Source organism: Chlorocebus sabaeus, chromosome 10 (assembly GCF_047675955.1).
Source record: "Chlorocebus sabaeus isolate Y175 chromosome 10, mChlSab1.0.hap1, whole genome shotgun sequence".
NCBI classification, from domain to species: Eukaryota; Metazoa; Chordata; class Mammalia; order Primates; family Cercopithecidae; genus Chlorocebus; species Chlorocebus sabaeus.
In genome coordinates this window covers 31,444,276-31,468,284 of record NC_132913.1, presented here as the reverse complement: position 1 = coordinate 31,468,284, position 24,009 = coordinate 31,444,276, and the positions used below count along the sequence as shown (strand labels likewise).

At 36.2% G+C, this 24,009-nt stretch overlaps 1 protein-coding gene across 35 annotated transcripts in view; it reads left to right on the top strand.

Moving 5' to 3' along the window:
- Positions 1–24,009, top strand: part of GTDC1 (glycosyltransferase like domain containing 1) — a 393,230-nt gene that overhangs the window by 107,311 nt on the left and 261,910 nt on the right. For 20 of the 35 annotated variants that reach the window (XM_007964893.3, XM_038000665.2, XM_007964892.3 and 17 more), the window contains 4 exons: positions 5,453–5,517; positions 5,795–5,914; positions 6,289–6,506; positions 8,207–8,408. In XM_007964893.3, the coding sequence (XP_007963084.2) occupies positions 6,503–6,506; positions 8,207–8,408 (206 nt within the window). In that variant the 5' untranslated portion in view covers positions 5,453–5,517; positions 5,795–5,914; positions 6,289–6,502. The other 15 variants (XM_038000669.2, XM_007964894.3, XM_038000666.2 and 12 more) reach the window with 10 other exon arrangements.

Sequence of the window (24,009 nt, the reverse complement as noted above, 5' to 3'; positions counted from 1 at the left end):
AGTTTTCTCCCACTGAGCTGGTTTACAGCCCATTTCAAGAAGGTGGAAGGCTTCTGGAGAAATGCCATCTTTGAGAAGGAAATACATTATTCATCTTGTCAAACTTTTATAAAAAGAATAATTGTTGGCAGAAAGTATTTAAAAATGCCTTTTTTTCTTCTCTGTTAAATAAAAACCTAATTACTAAAGGTGGAATGGGCTCTCTAGATTGATGGTGAGGGAATTGGCTTCTCATCCTACTTCCACTTCTCAGATTAACTAGGATGATAATAGGTCAAACAGAATAAGAAACTGCAGGTGATTTTCAAAATTTATGAAAATTACAAATATTCTCTTAGGCCATAAAACTCACTTTGGCCTAGAATTCAATTGCTTATTCTGTTTCTCCCATCTCTTTAATCAGTGTTACTTCTCTTGTATTGGTAGGTTAAAATAAACACATACCTATATGAAAAATTTTATTATTTCCCATAAATTCTGCTTCTGTCAGCAATGCAGAATCAGTATTTGAAAGAGAACATAATAAAATGTGTCCAGATATACTTGCTGCTTGATTTAGTTTAGACTTCAGGAATAATGGGAAATCATTAGTATCAAGTACAGTGCTGCCTGACACTTGTTGCTCAGAACCTGTGTTAAGTGAAGCCAGTGTCACTTTCAAGGCAGAAGAAAGCAACTTTCTGTGTCCCCCAGATTTTCACTTCAGCTCCAGAAAAACCTAGTTTGTCTACTGTGTGTCGGGTTCTGAGACAGCTTTCAGGAAAATAACGGCACAGCGCCCAGTTTTCAGATTTTCACAGCCCCATAGAGAAGCAGAACATGTGACTACAGTGAAACAATTATAATTCTGCTTTACAGAGTATAAAGGAAGTCATGCTTAGGAGGAGTTCAGGGAAAGCCTTCACAGAAATGGTGATTCATGAGCAGAAATTTTAACAAAAGTTCATTAGGTGAACAGAGAGAGAAGGCTGATGGAGGTGAGATAAAAGTGTGAAGTTATAAGAGTCTAAAACAGCTCCGGGAGTGTGGGTATTTGGTATTTGCTACAAAGTAGAGTCTGGGGAAGTTGGAGAAAAGGGATTGAAGTGGGAGAAGGCCAAATGTGGCTGTAGTGAAGAGAAACGAAGGGGCCAGGAAATGAGTCTTAATTGCCATGTGTAGTGCCTTGGATTTTACCCTTAGAATGATTTAAGGTTTTTGAGCATGTCATTTTATGGTCACATTTCCATTTTGGAAAGATTATTTGTGATTAGCTTAAGGCGAATGGTGTGGTGGTAACAAGATTGTATGGTAGCATGGAGACCTAGTTAAAAGGGTAATGCGATACTTTAAATGAGTGTTGAGATGATTTTCTGGTATAAAACTTTCTGTTGATTCATAAATATGCTGCCACATTTGTGACTGTTGGCAAATTAAAAATATTTGTAGTATTCACTAGAACGAATTCATTGCTGCTTTTATAGTTTGAAATTATTCATGGAATTAATAGCATTAAAAAATTGAAAGAGGGTTAGTATTTTATTTGTCAGTGGAATTAAACCACTCAACTTCTCACACAAACAAAAATCTTGTAATTTTGTTATATAATGTGGAATATAACCTTACAATGATATATTGAATTTTTAATATATACTTATCTAGTTATTTGTAGAAATTGTGCATATTTGAAAATAAGTACGTAATGTGCTTAGTACATGGTAAGTACTCAGTAACTATTTGCTGAGTTTGCATTTGATGCTTGTGAGTTTTAACCAAGACACTTTATTAATTCAAGTCCTGGAATAAGTGACATATATATATATATATTTTAAATAAAGATAGGACCTCGCTCTGTCACTCAGGCTGGAGTACAGTAGCACAGTCATGGCTCGCTGTAACCTCAAACTCCTGGGCTCAAGTGATTCTCTTGCCTTAGCCTCTGGAGAAGCTAGGAATATAGGCACACACCACTACGCTCAGCTAATTTTTAAAATTTTTTGTAGAGATGGAGTCTCACAACAGCCCAGGCTGGTCTCAAATTCCTGGGTTCAAGCAATCCTCCCACCCTGACCTCCCAAAGTGCTAGGATTACAGGCATGAGCCACTGCACCCACCCATGACTGATACTTCTAAGCAGAAAGTTAAATTCCAAACCAACAGAAAAAAAAGAAATGTTTTTCAGGGAAAATTAAAGTCACAAATACATATAAGATGCTAACTTTGCAAAGAGCATGTATTTAAAAGATCATTGCAACTCATATAATTGGAAAAGCACGTTTGAAAATAGCTTTAAATTTTCTCACAGAAAATATGACGTATGAGTTTTCCTACGAAATCTTTGTTTTGATGCATGAATTCTCAGTTCTTAGTCTCTACAGCAAGACACAAAAGTTAAGAGTTGAAGAGATTAGCATATCCATAGCATTGAGGGGTATATATTATTAGCTTACCACATCTTTGTCAATTTGAACCCAGGATTAAAACAAAATGTTGCTATTTAAGTACATATGGTAGTACACAACTACAACATAAATGTTAGACTGTATGTCCCTAACCAAATAATGGAATAATGATCAATATCCATCAAGTGTTAGTTATCTGCAGTTCAGACTAATACTCTGGAAGCAGATTCTTTTATATTAGCCAAACTTTGTTTACATTTATGTAGAATATTTTCAGTGCATAGAGTTTTATGACTGCAAAATTATTACTTTGCATTTGATACCAGATTTTATTTCAGTTTTCAGAGATTATGTTCAGGTTTTAGAGGTTAAGATGAATTTGCTATGCTTGATTTTTATAGAAGAATTTAAAAAAGTAACATTTTAGTAGAATCTGTTTATCTTGTCTCTTTTTTCCCCGTATGATAATTGATTGTAGTACATTACTTTGAGGACAGTTTTTTAGCAAAACGTATTTTTACTTCACACTCTTAATAGATTTCTGTTAGGGGAATCACTGGTGACATGTTTTAAAGCAGAGATCTTTTCATGCTTATTTTTACTATTTAATGAGATTTCAGGTATATTTTAACAACTTGGGGTTTCCGTGATGAATCATTAAAATAAATGAGTGGGCTGGAAGGTAATACTAACTTTTCTCACCACTGCCCTATTTTACTCTGCTGGGTTATTGGTTGCTTTTTAAATAGAACCTGGGTGTGTTGGTGGGTGGAGGTGCAGAAGGGAAGGGAGAGAAAGGGTCAGTAAGAAAATACCAGGTAAACTTCTGATGACCTACTGAGAAATACTGCTCAAGTTTCACTTTCCCCAAATTAAGCCATTTAGTGTTTAAGCCCACTGTTTTTTGCTTTAACAAGCTTAAGTTTCCAAATATTGCATATAGGTAAATCAAAACTATGTTTTCAACAATTGATTGAAGTTTTAAGGTATCAAGCCATATGTGGATTAGCCTGTGGAATCAATTTCTCATGTGTGTGGGATCAAAACCGTTAAAACCATCATCACTGAAACTGTACCTTCCTACAACTAATAACAGAAAGGTGTCTATGGAATATATTAATACAACAATTTCTCTGATTTAAAATTATTACTAGGTGTTTGGTTGGAAAATGATTTGAATATTATAGGTAACTAAACTGACGTCATATGAAGGCTAATTACAGGTTTCAGTGTGACTGAAATTTATTTTTTTAATTGACATGATATACTTATATTTAGCATATACTTTTCAGTAAATCAATGGCATATTGCAGATTTTTACTATCTATACTGTTAAAAACATTTCAAGTACCACAGCAGTTCTAAGTGCTAAAGGAGGTAGATAAAAATGTAGTTCACCTTGAAAATGATCATGGCTTAGGGAATAAAGAAATTGGGTCAAGCCTAAAATAATTGCAGGTACAATGACAAAAAGTTTTAATAAAAATTTAAAAATACTCACAGCACTGGTTTCAGGCTACTTTTGTTCTCTGTGATCTTATCAATGCATTATTAGTTTTTAATTGGGATGATGCTAATGGTGATTTTTCATTTTGGTCAAAATGTTTGTATGAAATACTATTGATATTTTCACATTGTATCCCCTTTCAATTATAAATATACATTTTCAAAAAGGTAGACAATTCTTAAATAGATCATTTTGACTTCTGATGATCTTAAATAGAATTTGAAATGGTATAAAATATTTATGTCACAGCTATCACTTTGACTTATTTTATACCAAATTTGTTGTTTAGCATTTAGCCATGTATCATTAAATCATAGTATCGATAATGAATTAAACTTTCAAAAGGCTTTAATAGTATAGTAAGTTTTCATTCATCTGGTGTCATTGGGGAATACATTGTGCTGAAGAAGTGAGTTTTTCTTTAACTGAAGCTTATTTAAGCAGAAAAACTTAAAAATTGATACAATTTATCTGAAATATTTTATATGCTCTTTTAGGGAGCAAGCATGGAGCGGCCATTTACTCTTTTCTTAATGTCATATAGTACTATTCTGAGTGCCATGCAAAAAGGACATGGGTTTTCTGTTTGGTATTTGTTTTCCAAACTAAGTTTTTTGTTGTTTCTTCCTTTTCAAGTGCCACATCCCTCATTCACGTATTCTTTTGTTGTTGTTGTTTTGAGATGGAGTTTCGCTCTTGTTACTCGGACTGGAGTGCAGTTGTGCTATCTTGGCTCACTGCAACCTCTGACTCCCAGGTTCAAGCAGTTCCCCTGCTTCAGCCTCCCAAGTAGCTGGGATTACAAGCATGCGTCACCATGCCTGGCTAATTTTGTATTTTTCGTAGAGACAGGCTTTCACCATGTTGGCCAATCTGCTTTCGAACTCCTGACCTCAGGTGATCCATCTGCCTCGACCTCCCACAGTGCTAGGATTACAGGCGTGAACCACCACACCCAGCCTCATTCTGGTATTCTTAATCAGTTTAAATGTTTCATAATTTAAGGTTTCTGGTGGTACTTGGGACAATGCTTTAACAGGCTCATAAACTCAGGCACCAATAGGAGACTTTTGGCTCTCTGCCATCTTCTGGCAAACATCTGGCCACAGCCGCCTCCTATAAAGGAAACGCTGTCCTTGGTTTAGAGTTAGCACCTTAAACAGTGAGGCCCTATTACTGCTGGTTCCAAGTACTCGTTAGTTAGTAGCCTTTGCTAGTGGTGCAAAAATGTCTGTATTCACCCTACATGCTTGTGAACATCTGCAGTATCAAGGTGACCACTTGTAGCTTTCTCTGACTATTGCTGAAATGGGCAAATAGTGTATTCCCTTTGTATTTTAGCAAATTCCACCATAGCAGTGAAGTGTTTTTTTTTTTTTTTTCTTTTTCTTTTTTCAACCTCATGCTTATTTGTTTCAAGCAGTTTTCTAAAACAAAACTCAAGCTTAGCCAAAGTATTTGAACTGTTCTTTAATGTGCTATATACCATTTGGTTTGAATCATATATTTAAAAACCAGCTTCCCCCCATTTACTTGTATCTAATGGGAATCATCTTTCTTCCAGGTTGTGCTTCAAGAAGACCATAGGGAAGAACGCATTTTCATCTTGCTGCAAAAGTTGCAATAGAAGTAAGTAGGGGAACTGCCAGGATATGTCTGTCTCCACAAAACAAGTAGAACAAATTTCCATGAATCAAAGCCACTAAGTATAGTTTTCAGAGATGGTAGGACATAGTTATTTTCCCTAGAAAAACACCCCAAATGCAGGCACACCCATTGGCCAATGGAAAAAATGTTCACGTAAATGCTAGTTCAAACCTGTACATTTCACTCTTCTTACTGAACTGTCAGAGGGGTGGAAATCTACTATAGCTATAATCTTTTTTTCCCCTTTTCTATTTTTCAGCCTCCCACATGCTTAGTGTTCAGTTCTGCCTACTGAGCATCTTGAATCTACAGCAGCACCTACATGTACTGCCTCCACAGTGGCTGCTGATAATTTGCAGATAACTTGTGAACCAGGCCTGTAAGAAATATCATGATATGTACTTTAGATTAATCATGGAAAAGGACAAGATGATGCAGAATCAGAAAGCATTTTTCTTTTCCAATATGGATATCGCTTTCTTTGAGGTTAGATGAGTGAGATATTCTTTAGAGTGGTTTATATCACATTTCATCACTTGGGGAAATGGGTCGTTTTTACAAGAGCCTTTAGAGACCTTTTAAGTACATACAGGGCATATATTTAATACACCTTAGCATTAGTAGGTCAGAGGAAATAAAGCAAGATAGTAGATATCTACGATGTAATCAGGTAAGCAAATTAATGTGAAACTGCTTATATTCTGTCTTGAAACCCTTGGTATAATTTTCAAAATTGCCTTTTATTCTTTTCAGTTACTTTCTAGAAATTTCCATCATTTGAAGGATTAATGGCTACCACTTGTTGAACCTAGAGGGTGTCTGTGAACTTGTTGAACACTGCCTTATTAGAACAGAAGTCTCCAGTGAACCATGAACTCTGCATAGCTGGGACTCTGAGCTTACCTCTTACTCACAAAACCTGCAGGGCTCTCAAATTCATGTTTAAAATGCAAGCTACTGACAAGGAATGGGTAAACACCCACTGCAATTTCAAACGCATATGTGTATCCACTTTCCTCATCTATTCTTGGTGGGTAGGAGACCACGATTGAAAATTACTGAACTTAAAATGGTAGAAAATTTGAAGAGATTCTTTCTCCTTAAGTAGAGTGATTTATACTAATGGTGGGATGGGCTAAATACCTTCTTACTGTTTGTAGTCTACTGTGCTTCACATGCATTTTCTAATTTTAACAACACACGTCTGAGGTTAGTACTGTTGTCTCTATTTTGGAGATGATGAGACTGGGTCCTACAAAGTTAGGTAACTTGTCCAAGGTCATACAGCTTGGAAGTGACAGAGCTGAGGTTCAAACGTGTATGTCTTTGATCCTAGGATTCGTGCCTTTTCCACCCGAGGACCACTGATTCTTATTTTGCATTTAAATGAAATACACATACACAGCCCCCACCCCCCTGCCCACATAATATATAAATATGTTCCCCCATCCTCCCAAATGCTCATTGGAAAATTTAGACATCAAAAAGAAGCCTTTTTGCTTTGAAATGCAATTTAAGTGGCCATTACTTTGAACAAAGTGAAGTGTAGTTTTATTAGTGAAGAACATCGAGTCATTGAGACTAATAATTTTGTGGAACAACATTATTAAGAAAAGCAATATGCTATTTAATGAGTAATATTTACTTAAGTCATAAAGGAAAATTCAAACATCTGGAATATTTTTTAAGCAATATAGCATTTATGCATGGAATGATGTTTTTCCCCTATGTCTTACAGGAAATAACATATAATTTGAGATGTATATGAGAGATTTTATGTTCATAGATATCTTTTTATTTCACTGAGCACATTAACAAAAATTATATTAAAAATGAAAAATTGCTTGATAGCAAATTCTCTGTGATGAAATTTTATCATGTCTTTATTAACCCCATTATTGCTACTTTATCTCTCTTAATAGGTTGCTTGTCTAAAGAAAAGTTGTAGAAATCTTATTGGTTCACGCACATACAACTTTACCACATTGTTTTGGTGTTCCTTTGGGGGTGATATATTGGCAAGTGTGGGGAGGTGATCAAAGTATGTGTAGTGTCTCAAGAAATTGCATCCTCAAGTTTTTAACACTAGAAAATAGAGATTTGCATATGGTTGATATGCCTTCTTTTAAATACGTATTCACTAGGGGCAGTTATACCTGGTGAATTTAGAGATGTAGTAATACAAGAGTTACAGAATCAGAGAATTTCTGAACCAAAAAGGGCCTAATAAATGAAGGGCTCTTGAAGTGAAAGTCGTCATTAGAAGATGAGTTCAGTGACTGTCCAAGACTAGAGCTCTAAGTCAAGTAGTTTCTGAGATTACTGCGTTAGGCTTACAGCCGAACAAACCAGGAAGTGAGTGATCACAGCAGGTGAGGGCTTTCAGCTTTCTGGTGTTGGAGAATAAACTAAAGTCATAGGGGAGATAATCTTACGACATGAGGAAAACAAATCAGAAAAATAAAGACACTTTTATTTCTTCTTATTAACACAAATGATATAAAACTTTAAGTGTTATATACTTTTTAAAATAATGGGATAAGCCTATTTTAAAAAATAATACATTGCTAAATTATTTGTATTTTCTGAGTATAAAATTTGAGCTTATTTTTATTAAAAATTTTATACATGTATGTAATGGAAAAATACACATTTTTTGGTTGTTATCTAGGATCTGAAGGTTTGAACGGGCCAATGAGTATCCTCATCATTGAAGCATTCTATGGAGGCTCCCATAAACAGCTGGTGGATCTTCTCCAAGAAGAGTTAGGAGACTGTGTCCTTTATACTCTTCCTGCAAAGAAATGGCATTGGAGAGCCCGGACATCTGCTTTATACTTCTCTCAGACCATTCCCATCAGTGAGCATTACAGGTAATTAGAGCTCAGGATGCATTTTCAGCTTTTGCAAAAAAATACCTGTTATGAGGATGTTGCTTCTCTATCAGCATCTTTGAGAATTTCTGCAACTATGGAATTGGTTATTATGACTACAGTAGATATTTCTTTAGAGAAAGCAGAGCAGTGAAGTACACTCATCCTCTAAAGACACCTGGTCAGTGGGAAAGAAGCTTCATTTAGAACCAGCCACATGTGTTTTCTCATTGTCTTGTGATTTCATTATGTACATGGCTGTGAGTGTGGGTAACAATTTTTGGCCTAAGAGTAGATCTTCTAGTTTGGTTCATTGTATCTGCTCTGTACGAGTAACCAGAGTTGAAAGGCGGATATGTCCAAGGCTTTAAAGTCTGTTGAGGTAGAGATAGGCAAGTGCAATGAGAGGTGAAAGATAGAGAGGTTGATTTGGACTGTGACAAACTGGAAGTGGCTTTATGGAGTTGGTAACCTTTGACTTACTCTTGAAGGATGAGTAGATTTGAGGGACACAGAACTCAATTCTGAATTCTGGTTTGTTAGGAAGTAGGAACTAGCAGGACCTATTAGAAAGGGTCTCATGAGCTGGGCATGGTGGCATGTGCCTCTGGTCTCAATTACTCAGGAGGCTGAGGTGGGAGGATTACTTGATCCCAGGAGTTCAAGGCTGCAGTGAGCCAGGATTGTGCCACTGCACTCCACCCTGGGCAATGGAGTGAGACCCTCATCCCTAATAATAACAATAATAATTTAGAAAATAAGAGTCTTATGGGACACACTGAAAAGATGGAGGTACATACTCATTACATTTTAACTGAGGGAAGAGACGGGATGGAATCCCCTTGAACATCTCTTCCTCCTTATTCTCCATTTGTATGTATTCCTGTGTATTCTCCTGATGGTTAAATAGTGGAAGACTATCCTATGGTGGTTAACATAGCTAATGTTTTTGCCATTTATTATCACAAATAATATAAAACTTTAAGTGTTATGTACTTTTTTAAATAATGGGATAAGCCTGTGTGTAGGACTGCATTGGTTTGGGCAGGAATGAAAAGTTTTGGGCTGATAATGAATGGAGTTAGAGCAGATAGGTTCTTAGAAGAAGAGCGTGTTGGAAGCTGCAATGCCCACCTTACCTCCAGTACCTGTACCCGTCTGCTGCTTGTAAAGTGGCCACAGGAGACATAGCAGCTTGTGACTTAAATGTAACTTGCTGTTCCTAGTAGGAACTTGAGGAATTCAGAGAGTAACCATTTTCTGTATGAAAGCCATGTATCGTCTCTGAGAATGCATAGCGTCAGATGGAATAACAGTGAGCATTCCAGTTACATGGCTTAGGATTTTAAAAGTAAAATGCTGTTTTAGTGCGTATTCAGAATTTTTTTTTTTAGTGTAAAGTGTATCCTTCTTTACATAATTTAGTGTTTTATATTCTGATATAGTGAATATTGTGAATATAGTAATAAGTGAATATTGTTGAGTCACTAATAGTATGAGGAATTTCAATGAACATGTTAATATAAAAGTTGTGACTATTGCTGTGTTAAAATATGACTGTTTATGGTTGCTTTCACATCCCATTTAATTGTGTTTTTGCAGCACCAATTGTATTATATTACTTAAGGTCAAGTAATCCAGTTGACTTTATGGCACTTTTTCATTTAACAGTACCATTAAATATAATAAATTTCTACAGTGATTAGAACATTAAAATGAGCCATTTCTATATCTCTTGTTTGATTTCATTTTGATTATGCAGTTTTTCAGAATTACATTATTGTATCACAAATATATGCGTGTGGATAGCAAGCAAACACTTCTGCGCATATGGCTTCCCTACTCCCTTTGAAGCCTGAAGCATTTGAGGCTAAGTGTCACAGTGCTCTTTGAAGCAGTCTTATTTGGGAGGTGGATATCTGAAAGATGATGATATATAAAGCCTTGCTCTCTGATAGCCATAACCTCCACGGCCTAACAATGGTGTCTGTCATCTTTCAAGGTATGCCATTTAGCCTTTGCAGTTAACCATACTAATGTAATCAGTCTTTAACCCAAAGACATGTCTTGCTAGTTTAACTTATATTTGAACAATGATAACTTCTCTACTCTTTACCAAGTAACTTTTTTGAATACTTTTAGAAAAATAGCAGTAGCATGAAAACTTGATCGCACAATACTAATTTAACAAATATGTGCATTCAATCCTAGATTGAAGTGCAAGAGTAACCTTTTGTTACACCAAATAAGTCTGAGATCTGTGGAGATTTTTAAAGATGTGAAAAATTTGTGCTCTCCAGCTGTTACTTTTTTGTATACTTGGTACATGAAATCATCAAAACTCATAAAGGTAAAATGATTAAACACCAATATTGCCTTCTATGCAAAATACTCTGAACAAATACGATTGTGTCTGATGAGAAAGACTTTGAATGTAGGTACATATTGGTTTTTTTCTCACTTCTGAACATGTAGTAGTTGTTGTTATAATCTTACTATCTGAAATGTATTTTATTATTAAAAGAATAAATACTTCAGCCTAATTAATCAGTTTGATTCTGCTTTATCTTGACAACTAAAAGAATATATCATGGTTCATGTTAGAGATGTTTAGTTTTATTATAGATTACGAAAGCTCAAGTTATTCTGTCAAAAGTTGTCAATAGTTATTGTTATTCTTAGGTTATATTACAGCTTTGCCTTAGATACTTCACAAGATACAGAAAAAAGTTTTGACTATGGGGCTTGAGGGAAGGCATTAACTTTTGTGTTATGATGTTAATCATTCGTTCCAGGATGAAGCATTTCTACTTTCTTAGACTGTACCTTAAACTAGATATTGAGGATATTTTATTCATTTTTCATTCTGTAGTATCTTTACTGAACTGAAAGAATCTCTGTTATTTAAAAATCATTTTTTTTCACCCTCAGATGCTTACAATTACATTTTTTGTTTCATCTGAGGTATTGTGACAGATACTGATCATTGCTCACTTAACAGCCTTCTTCCTTGTTAACAGAATCACAGTTTTCTTTAGGATGGATAAGTATCCAGCCCTTGGGAGTGAAGCAACATGGACTTAAATTAGTTAGGATGATCCCATTCTCCTTTGCCAAATTTTCCCTACTCTCCTTGCAGCTTGGTTGATCAGTCTCCAAGTGTGGCAAATTAGAGTTAAGTGGGTGACTACTGGGAGTTATTCCAGCAAAGTGGTTTGATTTTAAATTTTACTTATAAAAGAAGAAGGCCAACTCCCCTTTCTTACATTTGACTGGTTGTGATGTCTGCAACCATGAAGTACAAGCATGAGGACAGAACCCCTGGATTGCCATAAATGGCTGATGGGAGTTTGCAAAGTGCCTGGATTAGTGGTGGATATGTGATTTGAGTTCAAGTCTGGCCACCTGCAAAGACTATATACTATTCGTTCTTCTTAAGCCCATTGTCTTAACAACTATTCTGTCTTAATTCCAGTTAAAGCATGGTAAATTATTTAATTAAATTAAACCTAAATATGTCTTGATTAAAATATATATTATTGTATTTTACAATTAGAAGTAGGTATGGTACTTCACCCAGTCTTGAGACATATTGCAGTTCTTGATTCTTGTTGGACGCTGGAGGGCCAGACACCACGTGTTTTCTGGGTCTGTGAATCTGTGATGTTCTCTTAATCCTCAAAAGTCACAGGTCATTTGAATTTTCCTCTTTTGAGGCTTTTCTGTTATTTAGCCTACTAGCTTTACTATCCTATACTGCCTTGTTGTGGGGTCTTCTTTTGGTTTGTTTTTATACCAATCTTGCTCTCCTATCTAGCCAGCACACATTGCGGCCTAATTCTAGACTTGCATGGCCCTTAGGGCTTCTTCCACAGTATTTCATCTCGCTAAAGTTTCCTCTGATTGACAGGATTGTTTAATTTAGGCATGCTGACTTTATGTTGAAAATATAGCTGACAATTAGTTAGGATGATCCCATTCTCATCCTAGATTCAGTAGATCTACAAATCTACTGAAGTAGGATAATCCTGCAAACCAAATAGCCAACCATTTGGTCAGTCTCTGCCACTTTCTGTCTCTTTCCTCTCTCCCCCTCTCTTCTCTTTCTCATATACACACATATGTGTGCGTGCACGTGTGCGTGCACATACACACACACCTGCACACACATTCTTCATTATAAAACTAGAACTTAAACCTGTCATCATTATCCCTAAAGGATGGTTTCTAGGCTTCATCTTTTCCATGTTCCTTTGTGTTCCTTTGTCAGTGTTCTCGATGAAAATATTCCAGTTAGGAGGGGGACAAGGTTTTCTTGTTATGGAGTTTGTAGTTTATTCTTACCACAGATTGCCAATTCAAAAGTGTTTGTGTAGTTAGTGGCAGGCACTGTGAAACCATTGCTTTCCAGGAGTTAAGCACTGCAGTGCAACTTCAAGTAGATACTTTTAATATCCTTTCTAGCTTATTTTAAAAAATAAAATATTACATGTAAGGTTCTATACGGCTCTCTGGGTAGCAGTTCATATGGATACAAGACATTATTCCTAACAAACTCTGTGCCTTTAAGACCTCTAGGATAGGCCGGGCGCGGTGGCTCAAGCCTGTAATCCCAGCACTTTGGGAGGCCGAGACGGGCGGATCACGAGGTCAGGAGATCGAGACCATCCTGGCGAACTCGGTGAAACCCTGTCTCTACTAAAAAATACAAAAAAAAAATTCAAAACTAGCCGGGCGAGGTGGCGGGCGCCTGTAGTCCCAGCTACTCGGGAGGCTGAGGCAGGAGAATGGCGTGAACCCGGGAGGCGGAGCTTGCAGTGAGCTGAGATCCGGCCACTGTACCCCAGCCCGGGCGACAGAGCGAGACTCCGTCTCAAAAAAAAAAAAAAAAAAAAGACCTCTAGGATAAATCTCTTGTATATTTACCCTTTAAATTTGACAACTGTATTTTAAAAGACAAACTGGATGTTTATTATACTTTTACAGAGGGGAGACAATCATTATTTTTAATGAATGGAATGGAAGATAAAAGGGGGAAAAAACCCATCCCCAAATGGATGCAAAATGTATTATATAAAAGAACTCTGACTGTAGAATAAGGGCCATCATAGTTTTGCTTTTATAATTAATGTGCTTGTTTTTAACGTAATAATTGAGACTATTAGTCTGATTTTAGAGCACTTCTTATCTAGTTGTTTTTAAGTGTTGAGTGTCTTCATGGTTAGTCTGCATATGACAGGAAAAAAATTAGAAAAATGAAAGATGTATTTAATTCTGCTTTCATCTCTAACATTTATTTGTTTATCTGAGAAAGATTTTATGCTTTTATTAAGGTCTTAGTCAATAAGTTTACTTTTGCTACTGTCTCTGATTTCCTGTACATGAGGCCTCCAGAGCTACAATGCAGATACTCTGTTGCCCTTTCCTTTCCTTATCCTTTCTTTAGGCAGCTTTCATGCTTGCTTATTTTCTTGGAGTCACATTTGGCCAGCTACCCTCTTTGGAGCACATTGTCCTTTCCATTAATTACTAATTCTTGTTCATCTTTCATTTATTCATACTGTTCCATTGTTCAGGCCCTGGTGTTTGTTCACCCCCATGGACCTGCTGGTCTTCTGAGCTGCCAGCCCACAAAGGTAACTGCAAGGGGGAAGCAGGAGCTGAGTCACACCTACTGCTCACAAAAGGGCTGTAATGTTCATTTCATCCTTTCGTCTTTCTAAAGAACATAATTCTGTATTTTAGTGACATTTTTCCTAAAGTCTCTCCTGTGTTTTTCTTTGTTCACCATCTCATACTGATAATAAAAATGTAACACTCCCCTTCTTTAGGAGAAAGTCCTGGTTGAATATGTGTAGTTGAGAGCGCATTGAGGGATGGGATGGTTTGGTCAAAATTCCTCCAGACTAGTTATCTTTTCATTCTTTTCTAAGCTTGTTTCCATTATTCTTTTCTGTCATTAGTGTTTATTAAGAAATTTTATGTTAAGAGCCAGTGCCTATGCTAGCACTGGTGATAACAAAGCCAAACTTGACAAACATGGACATATGGTGCTAGCACACAGCAAGCACTTAGTGAACCCTTTGTTGATTGAAAGAAAGCTTAGTGCCTATATCCATTTGCTGGATACTTGTAACCTTGATTAAATAATCCCTGATTGAAAGCCATCCGTGATTTCCTATTGCCTATGTAAAATCCAGAGTATGCACAAGGTTGCTGTGGTCCACAGGAACTGGGCGCTGTCTGCCTCTGCAACTTCATCTCATACCCTGTCTTCTCGTTAATGTGCTGTAGCAGCACTGGCCTTGTTTACTCACTTTGAAACATCAAACTTTTTCCTGCCTCAGGTCCTATTACTGCTTGCTGGTTCCTTTGTTGGCAGTACTTACTCATGCCCCCAACCCACACCCCTTGTTCTTCATGGCTTTCTCAAGTAGCAGTTTTCATCGTTTCAGAGAGACCTTTTCTGAGCACCCGATGTAAAATGAGACCTCTATTTTAGCACTCTTTCTCCCTCTGTAATAACATTTTATATAACTTGTAATAATTTTGTTTGCTTGATTTTTTTTCTCCCCATTTTATTCTAAGCTTTATGATGACAACAGTCATATCTATCTTGTTTATTGTTTTATCCCTAGTACCTAGTATGCCACCTAGCAGATAGTAGCTGCTTAGAAAATATGGTCAAAGGAATGATTTATTAGAGTTTGAAAAATATGGTTGCCATTCACTTTGTTAATTTACTTGCTTTTTTCCTGCTCTGGGCACTGCCAGTATCCTCTGCCTAAAGATATCATCTCTTCTACATAGAAACACAGAAACTAGTCACTTAAGGGCTGGTGTTACTCAGTTTTACTGGATTAAACTAAAGAATTCCATATACATTGTTTTCACTTTCATGGGTTATATTAATCAGACTATGAAAGCTGTCATTATCTGTTATGTAAATTTTGACAAAAGAAAATATAATTTTCTGGAATTTCCCTTGTATAAAAGTATTTGTAGAAAAAAAGTTTCTTAGTTCAGGAAATACTAGTCTAGAACAAGCTTGTCCAGCCCGCAGCCCAGGACAGCTTTGAATGTGGCCCAACACAAATTCTTACATTTTCTAACTTTCTTAAAAAACATGAGATTTTTTAAAAAACTCATCAGCTATTGTTATTGTTTGTGTATTTTATGTGTGGCCCAAGATGACTGTTTTTCAACATGGCCAAGGGATGCCAAAACTGGACACCCCGATCTAGAGTGTGCCTGTGATATTGTGTAAAATTTCGTGTGATTGTATTTTAAGGCTTTTTAGTTTTGACAGTGACCACCCATGAACAATGACTTTTAAATTTATGGAACAGACACTATCAGAATAAATGACATTAGAATTTGGCCCAAAGAAGTATTTTGCTTGGACACTGCAATTGTTTAAACATTTTTTAAAATTAATGCTTTTAGACAGATAGACATTCTTCATTTTGGTCACAAATACTAATAATGGTCACCATTGTTTTATACCAGCCTAATTTTCACATTTATGTTGCTTAATTGGCCCATTTAGGCCTTTGTGTTTGTAGCCCCCGGCTTAGAATCTGCTCCCCAAAAATAAATCTTTAAATGATCTTTAATAAAATATTTTAAATTGTATATATACATAAAAGAGTTTACCAAAAGAATAATAACCACTTGTGTTTGAAAGAAACAGCATACTATAGTAGGATAATCAACAGTCCTGGGTTTTAATCTCAGCTCTTCCATTAATTATTTGGCCTGAAAAAAATCACTTTAGTGTATTAGTATTAACTTTCGAGTATTTAATATTTTTATTCTTTTCATTTGTAACTGAAGGTTTATGATTTTATCTGTTCCTAAGTTTTATGATGTCATGAACAAAGAATTAACATCAAGATCAAGATTTAAGGAATTCTAACATAAACGACAATTTGTCGTGTCTCTCATTCAACTTTGTCAGCTCATTCACTGCATCATTTAATTTAACTTTTTCCTAGGCTTATTTGTACGTCTCCTTGAATTAAAAAATATGTATATATTCAACTTTAATTTTTAGAGTTAGAGATTTTTGGGGAATAAGTGTAACAGTGCTTCTGTCTTTGGAGTCACTCTAGTATGACTTCTTTGTTCACATTTCCTTTTTCAGCCTCAGTCCTTCATGGTTATTTGCCTTTTCAAAGAGAAGGCATTTGACTGTCATGTTAGCTAGCTATCTCTACAGGGCATGGGACATAGGACATGTATACCATATACACATGATATTACTGTAGAACTCACACAGAATACTCAGTTCTACAGGAGGGCAGTATTCACTGAAGAAGTTCAGAAGAAGGCTGGGCGCAGTGGCTCACGCCTGTAATCCCAGCACTTTGGGAGGCCGAGGCGGGCGGATCACCTGGGGTCAGGAGTTCGAGACCAGCCTGGCCAACATGGTGAAACCCCATCTCTACTAAAAATACCAAAAATTAGCCAGGTGTTGTGGTGGGCACCTGTAATCCCAGCTACTCAGGAGACTGGGATAGGAGAATCGCTTGAACCCGGGAGGTGGAGGTTGTGGTGAGCCGAGATTATGTTATTGCACTCCAGCCTGGGCAACAACAGCGAAACTCCATCTCAAAAAAAAAAAAAAAAAAGTACAGTACAGAGAAGTGGGTTTAATTCTTGCTTAGCAAATTCTGACATAGATCTAAGGGGATGTTAAAGATTTTGGTAAATAGAGATGAAATGGAAGAGCACTGTAGGAGAAGGAAGTATTGTGAACAAAAGTTCACAGGAAAGATGGGGAAATGTTTGGAAACTTTAAAAGCTTGGTTTAGCATGAACATATTCTGAGTTAGGAGGAGTTATGGGAGATCAGGTTGGGTGATAGACAAATTTTTTTCTAGTTCATATACATTCTTAAATTCAAGATTAAGAATTTGTAGAGCTTTTACTATAGGTAATGGGCAGCATTCGAAAGCTTTGTTACTCTGGATTCTTTTGTCCGATACAAACTCAATTCAAAATCACATAAACATGAAAGAAAATGTAATTGAGTCATGTAACTGAAAGTCTTAGGGTAGTTGTCTATGGGCAAGCTGTATCCAGAGATGTCATTCATTCTCCTGCATCCTTGACTCTTCTTTCCTGTGTTTTACATGCTGGAACAGGCTCTTTCCATATGGATCACTCCCAGAGCTAAGCTTATATTCCACCAGCTTAGTTGTCTTATCTGCGAGTACCTGTTTTTTCAGAAGTTCTAACAAAGTCTTGAGATGAACCAACTGTACTTTTTTTGTATCATGTGGCCTTTGGACTTGCTAATGAAGCAAATGCATCTGATACCATGTTTGGCAAGGCCTATATTACATCATCACTTTGGAATCAGGAAGTGGAGTCAACCCCATTCAAACCACATGAATTGAGTATAGGAGAGCAAAAGGAAAATTACATTACATGACTGGTATTTTTTTTTTTTTTTTTAACAAAGTCTTGCTCTGTTGGAGTGTGGTAGTGCAGTCATATCTCACTGCAGTCTTGAACTCCTCAGCTCAAATGATCCTCCCACCTCAGCCTCCTGTAGTAGCTAGTCCTAGCTAGTACACGTATGTGCAACCATGCCCAGCTACTTTTTAGTTTTGTTTTGCAGAGACAGTGTCTTGCTATGTTGCCCAGGTTGGCCTTGAACTCTTAGCCTCAAGTTATCCTCCCACCTTGGCCTCCTGAAGTTCAGGAATTATAGACATGAGCCACTGTGTCTGACCCATTGCTGGGATTTAAGTAAGGGGAAATGATGCTTTTTCAGGCAAAAACACCAATGAGAGCTATAAGAGAACATGAGAGTGAGGTAAGGAAAACTGGATAGGACGATTATTACAGCAGTATTGGATGGAGACCATTGATCAGTATAGGAGATGGTCATTGGATTCTAAATCTCTAGTAGAAAAATAGTGAGATTCTAAATGAGAACATTAATAGTAGGAATGGAAGGCAGGAAAAGAACTAGCAATATGGATGAAAGTTGTGTTATTTGCATTTTACTAGTTATGAAATTTGTCTGGAATGGAACTGAAATTTACCTTTGTCCTATCTATGTGAAAAGGATTTGGGATATAAATTAATTTAGTCAAAATTACAGAGGTCACAATTAAACTACTTTAGTGGTTAAATTCTTTTAAAAACTAGATAATGCTAATAATAAATTATTCATATTTACTCATTACATTGGCTCAGTAAGTTTGTTTTGGTAGCATTTTAAGTTACTCTATGTACGTAGATGTTCTAAAATTTTTCTTTAAAAATCTGATGTAATACTGCTTTCTTCCACTTAAATTCAGTTATATATATACGTACACACACACACATATATCTACACAAATACACAGTCATGTGCCACATAACATTTTGGTCAACGATAGATTGCATGTGCAATGGTGGTCCCATAAGATAGGTAATTGCCTATTTTTACTACAGAATTTACTTTTTCTATGCTTAGATACACAGATACCACTCTGTTATAGTTGCCTACAATATTAAATACAGTAACATGTTGTACAGGTTTGTAGCCTAGGAGCAATAGGCTATGAAAATATAGCATGGATATGTAGTAGGCTACACCATCTAGATTTGTGTCAGTATACTCTATGATGCTCACACAATAAGAAAATTGCCTAATGACACATTTCTCAGAAGGTATCATCATTAAGCAATGTATGACTGTGTATGTAAATACACACAATCAGTAAGTGATTCATTATTTGGCATTAACTTGTCAAACTTACCACTTTCCCCTCTGCCAAAAAGTAAGGTACTAAGTGCATCTGTAGAGTTCATGTATTATGCTAGATCTCAGAGTGAAAATGAATGAGTAGTTTCTGCTTGTCGCTATACTTGGTATGTAGTTCAGAAAAGCCAGTTTCCTCCTCAGTGATCTGGAATAGCAGGTATACATTTGATGAACACACATTATGTGCTAGGCACAAATGATATAAAGGTAAATAAGGCAATATGCTTTAAGAAGTAAGTTTCTTCCTTTGAATATAGTTCTGAGGTTTTTTTGTTTGTTGACTTTGGTACCATTTGAACAATGTTCACTTGAGTCAGCATGCTGAAAGGGTCATTTACTCTAATATGTTTCTAAGGAAATTTCCCTCACTTGGTAACCTATCTTTCACTATAGTAGAGATCTAAAATATAGGGTATGGGGGGATTTTAGCTTGTTGTTTCTCTGTGTATCCAGTATTGATACAGATATTTATTTGTATTCAGACTGTTCTGGTGGTTCCAAGATTTTTAGAAAATTTAAGTAGATAAGAATGTGAATTAGTTTTTGTTATTATTTTTTCCTTTATTATAAATTTAAATACAATGAGAAATATTTTCATAAAAGCCAATATAATTCAAAGCATATATTATATGTATATTTTGTGTGTGTGTGTTGGGGGGGGCCTGCATGTGCACATGTAGCGATTGTATTATGGAATTTCTTATTCAAATGTAATGATTCTTAGCTGTCTTTTTGTATCATTACTTAGTATTAGAAAAAGCCTCAGGATTTTCAAAGGGAATTTTTAACTTTTTAAAACAGAAAAAACGAACTCACTTTTATTGAAAAGTATTTTTCTATACTATTTTATAAGAGGATCACTGCTAGGAAACCAAGAAATAGCTCAATGCCAAAAATTTTCTCCCATTCTGTAGGTTTCCTGTTCACTCTGATGGTAGTTTCTTTTGCTGTGCAGAAGCTCTTTAGTTTAATGAGATCCCATTTGTCAATTTTGGCTTTTGCTGCCGTTGCTTTTGGTGTTTTAGACATGAAGTCTTTGCCCATGCCTATGTCCTGAATGGTACTACCCAGGTTTAATCTACTCATCTGACAAAGGGCTAATATCCAGAACCTACAAAGAACTCAAACAAATTTACAAGAAAAAAACAAACAACCCCATCAAAAAGTGGGCAAAGGATATGAACAGACATTTCTCAAAAGAAGACATTCATACAGCCAACAGACACATGAAAAAATGCTCATCATCACTGGCCATCAGAGAAATGCAAATCAAAACCACAATGAGATACCATCTCACACCAGTTAGAATGGCGATCATTAAAAAGTCAGGAAACAACAGGTGCTGGAGAGGATGTGGAGAAATAGGAACACTTTTACACTGTTGGTGGGATTGTAAACTAGTTCAACCATTATGGAAAACAGTATGGCGATTCCTCAAGGATCTAGAACTAGATGTACCATATGACCCAGCCATCCCATTACTGGGTATATACCCAAAGGATTATAAATTATGCTGCTATAAAGACACATGCACACGTATGTTTATTGCAGCACTATTCACAATAGCAAAGACTTGGAATCAACCCAAATGTCCATCAGTGACAGATTGGATTAAGAAAATGTGGCACATATACACCATGGAATACTATGCAGCCATAAAAAAGGATGAGTTTGTGTCCTTTGTAGGGACATGGATGCAGCTGGAAACCATCATTCTTAGCAAACTATCACAAGAACAGAAAACCAAACACCGCATGTTCTCACTCATAGGTGGGAACTGAACAATGAGATCACTTGAACTCGGGAAGGGGAACATCACACACCGGGGCCTATCATGGGGAGGGGGGAGGGGGGAGGGATTGCATTGGGAGTTATACCTGATGTAAATGACGAGTTGATGGGTGCAGCACACCAACATGGCACAAGTATACATATGTAACAAACCTGCACGTTATGCACATGTACCCTACAACTTAAAGTATAATAATAAATAAATAAATAAATAAAAAATAAAATAAAATAAAATATTGAAAAAAAAGAAAAAGAAAAAGAAATAGCTCAATGCCATTACTGCAAAGATTTAAGAATCCTTGACTTACTGTTTTATTATAATTGATGGGAATGAAGAGATGATAGCTTTTAAGTTCATGAAGAGTGATTGGTAGGATTATGCAGTTATTTTAGTAGCAATATTATTATTTTTCCAAGTCTTCAAAGATATTTAATGACATTCATATTTTATTTGCAGTATTTTTTGAAAGAGAAGCAGAGGTTAACAATTAAGTTCATGACCGGGCGCGGTGGCTCACGCCTGTAATCCCAGCACTTTGGGAGGCCGAGGCGGGCGGATCACAAGATCAGGAGATCAAGACCACAGTGAAACCCCGTCTCTACTAAAAAAAACAAAAATACAAAAAATTAGCCAGGCGCGGTGGTGGGCGCCTGTAGTCCCAGCTACTCGGGAGGCTGAGGCAGGAGAATGGCGTGAACTCGGGAGGCGGAGCTTGCAGTGAGCTGAGATCCGGCCACTGCCCTCCAGCTTGGGCGACAGAGCGAGACTCCATCTCAAAAAAAAAAAAAAAAAAAAAATAGAATTAAGTTCTTATTTGCTCTGAAATTTGAACACTGTTTAATATGTCAGTAGACTTTATGAAAGTAACCATTTCATTGATTTTGGTATTTAGAAATAGGAGTAGAAAAAGGAAAATGCATATACCAACACATACACATAAGAAATAGAAACAGCGACAGTTTTAGAATTGAACTACCTGAGGAACATTCAAGCTTTCGGAAACATGAACTTAATATTTGTCTTCTTTCAATCAGTTTTATTTTAGATAAAATGCTGGCAGATGGTAGTGATCTACTTGAACACAGTTGTGTTTTCTTTATTTTTTCCATGGAAAGAAGCTCCCAGAAACTTTTGTTCTTTAATATGTTCAGCATGCATATGTTTTACATGTATTAACGAGTATTAAAAATGCAGGTCCTAATTAGATGTCTAAATCTGAGAGGAATTGTGGTGAGTACCAGCCTCTTAGAATTAATAAAAAATACAGTTTTGATGAGTAGGAGTTTCTTTTTTGCTCTGACATCTTTCAGCCTTCTTTGGTTCCAGAAACGAAGGAGTTTGCATTATCAATGCTTCTCAGCTATTATGTTGTAGGGTTTCTACTAGATATTGTGAGTTTTGATGTTAAACCCTTCAGATATTGATGATGTCAAAACTTGGGAGAGTTCAGGATATTTATGTTCTATTATCATCTGTTTTACAGGAAAAAGGGTAATACTTTTTTTTACTTGCTTAAAGATTAGGCTTTAGATGGGGCATGAATATTTACAAATTTTTGATATGCCTTATGTTTTAGAAAAGTGATAGAAAATCTGCAACCTGGTTTTGTTGGGTACTTTAGTTTTACATTTTAAAATGTTGGGGGGTAGTGGTGGGGAAATCCCTTTACTCCAGATTTATCTGTGAGTCACCTGAAGTCTTTCATCTAATAGAGTATAATGAAATGGTGCCATCTGAATCAGTATTTCCACATTTGCAATTTTGGATATTCAGTTTGTACTCATCAACGTTTATCTACATTTCTGTTTTATTTTTAAATTTGTCATGCAATCCTCTTTTAGTTAAGCACATCTAACCAAGAATGCCTCCTGTTTTTCATAGACATTAAGTATTAATTGTTCTTTCACTTATTTTGTCTTACCAACTAATGTATTTGTTCTCAACTCCAAACCATGAATTAGGCACATAGATACTGACTAATCCTAACTTACAAATATTAGCCCACTTAGTGTGAATTTTTCCAGTGTTTGGGCATTCCTAGGAACATATGAAGATTTTTGATATTCTCTCATGTGCCTATTAGACGTCTAATTACATAGGAGCCCAGAGGGACGAGGAAAGAGCCCTGGACTAGAAGTCAGAGGAACTAAATGTAAGCCTAATTCAGCCGCTCAGTTTTAAAAGTGCAAATCACTCTCATTCTGTATCATCATCTGCTACATGGTGAAAATAAAAATAATACTCTTCCCTTTTATCTTCAAGATTTGTTAGGATCAAATGAGATAGTAATCTTCCAGGAATATTTTGTAAACTATGGAGTAAATAATGTTTTAAAGTTGGAAATGTTTTAGTTAGAATTTGTACTGTTCCCCTAAGTGAATGATTTGCTCTGAGTGTTTTTTTAAACATTATTTAATCTCTAGTCTTTGTTTATTTTAAAATGTGAGTAGGAGAGATGACAAAGAATTAATACTTTTTAAAAAATGTAGTACTTAAAGAGTGTTTGGCCTGAAACCATAATGTACTCCTTTTATTCCTCAGTTATAGGTGGTTTGATAGGCACGGTGATAGAGCAGGAAGAAATAATAGAGGGAATATTATTTGCAGATTTTAATTATCTTAACTATTTCAGTTCTGGTATCAATTTTGAATTATAGCTAAATATCAGCAATCAAATATTTGCGGGTGCCGGGCACAGTGGCTCACGTCTCTGGTAACAGTGTTTTTGGAGGCCGAGGCAGAAGGATTGCTTGAGGCCAGGAGTTTGAGACCTTTCTTGGCAACATAGCAAGACCCTGCTGTTACAAAAAAATTTTTAAAAATTATTAGCCAGGTGTTGTGGTGTGCACCTGTAGTCCCAGCTACTTGGGAGGCTGTCGCAGAAAGATCACTTGAGCCCAGGAATTTGAGGTTATAATGAGCTACGATCCTGTCGTTGAGCTCTAGCCTAGGTGACAGAGCGAGACCTTCTCTCTTTAAATACACATACACACACACACACGTGATATATGTGTATATATAAAATATATGCATCACATATATAA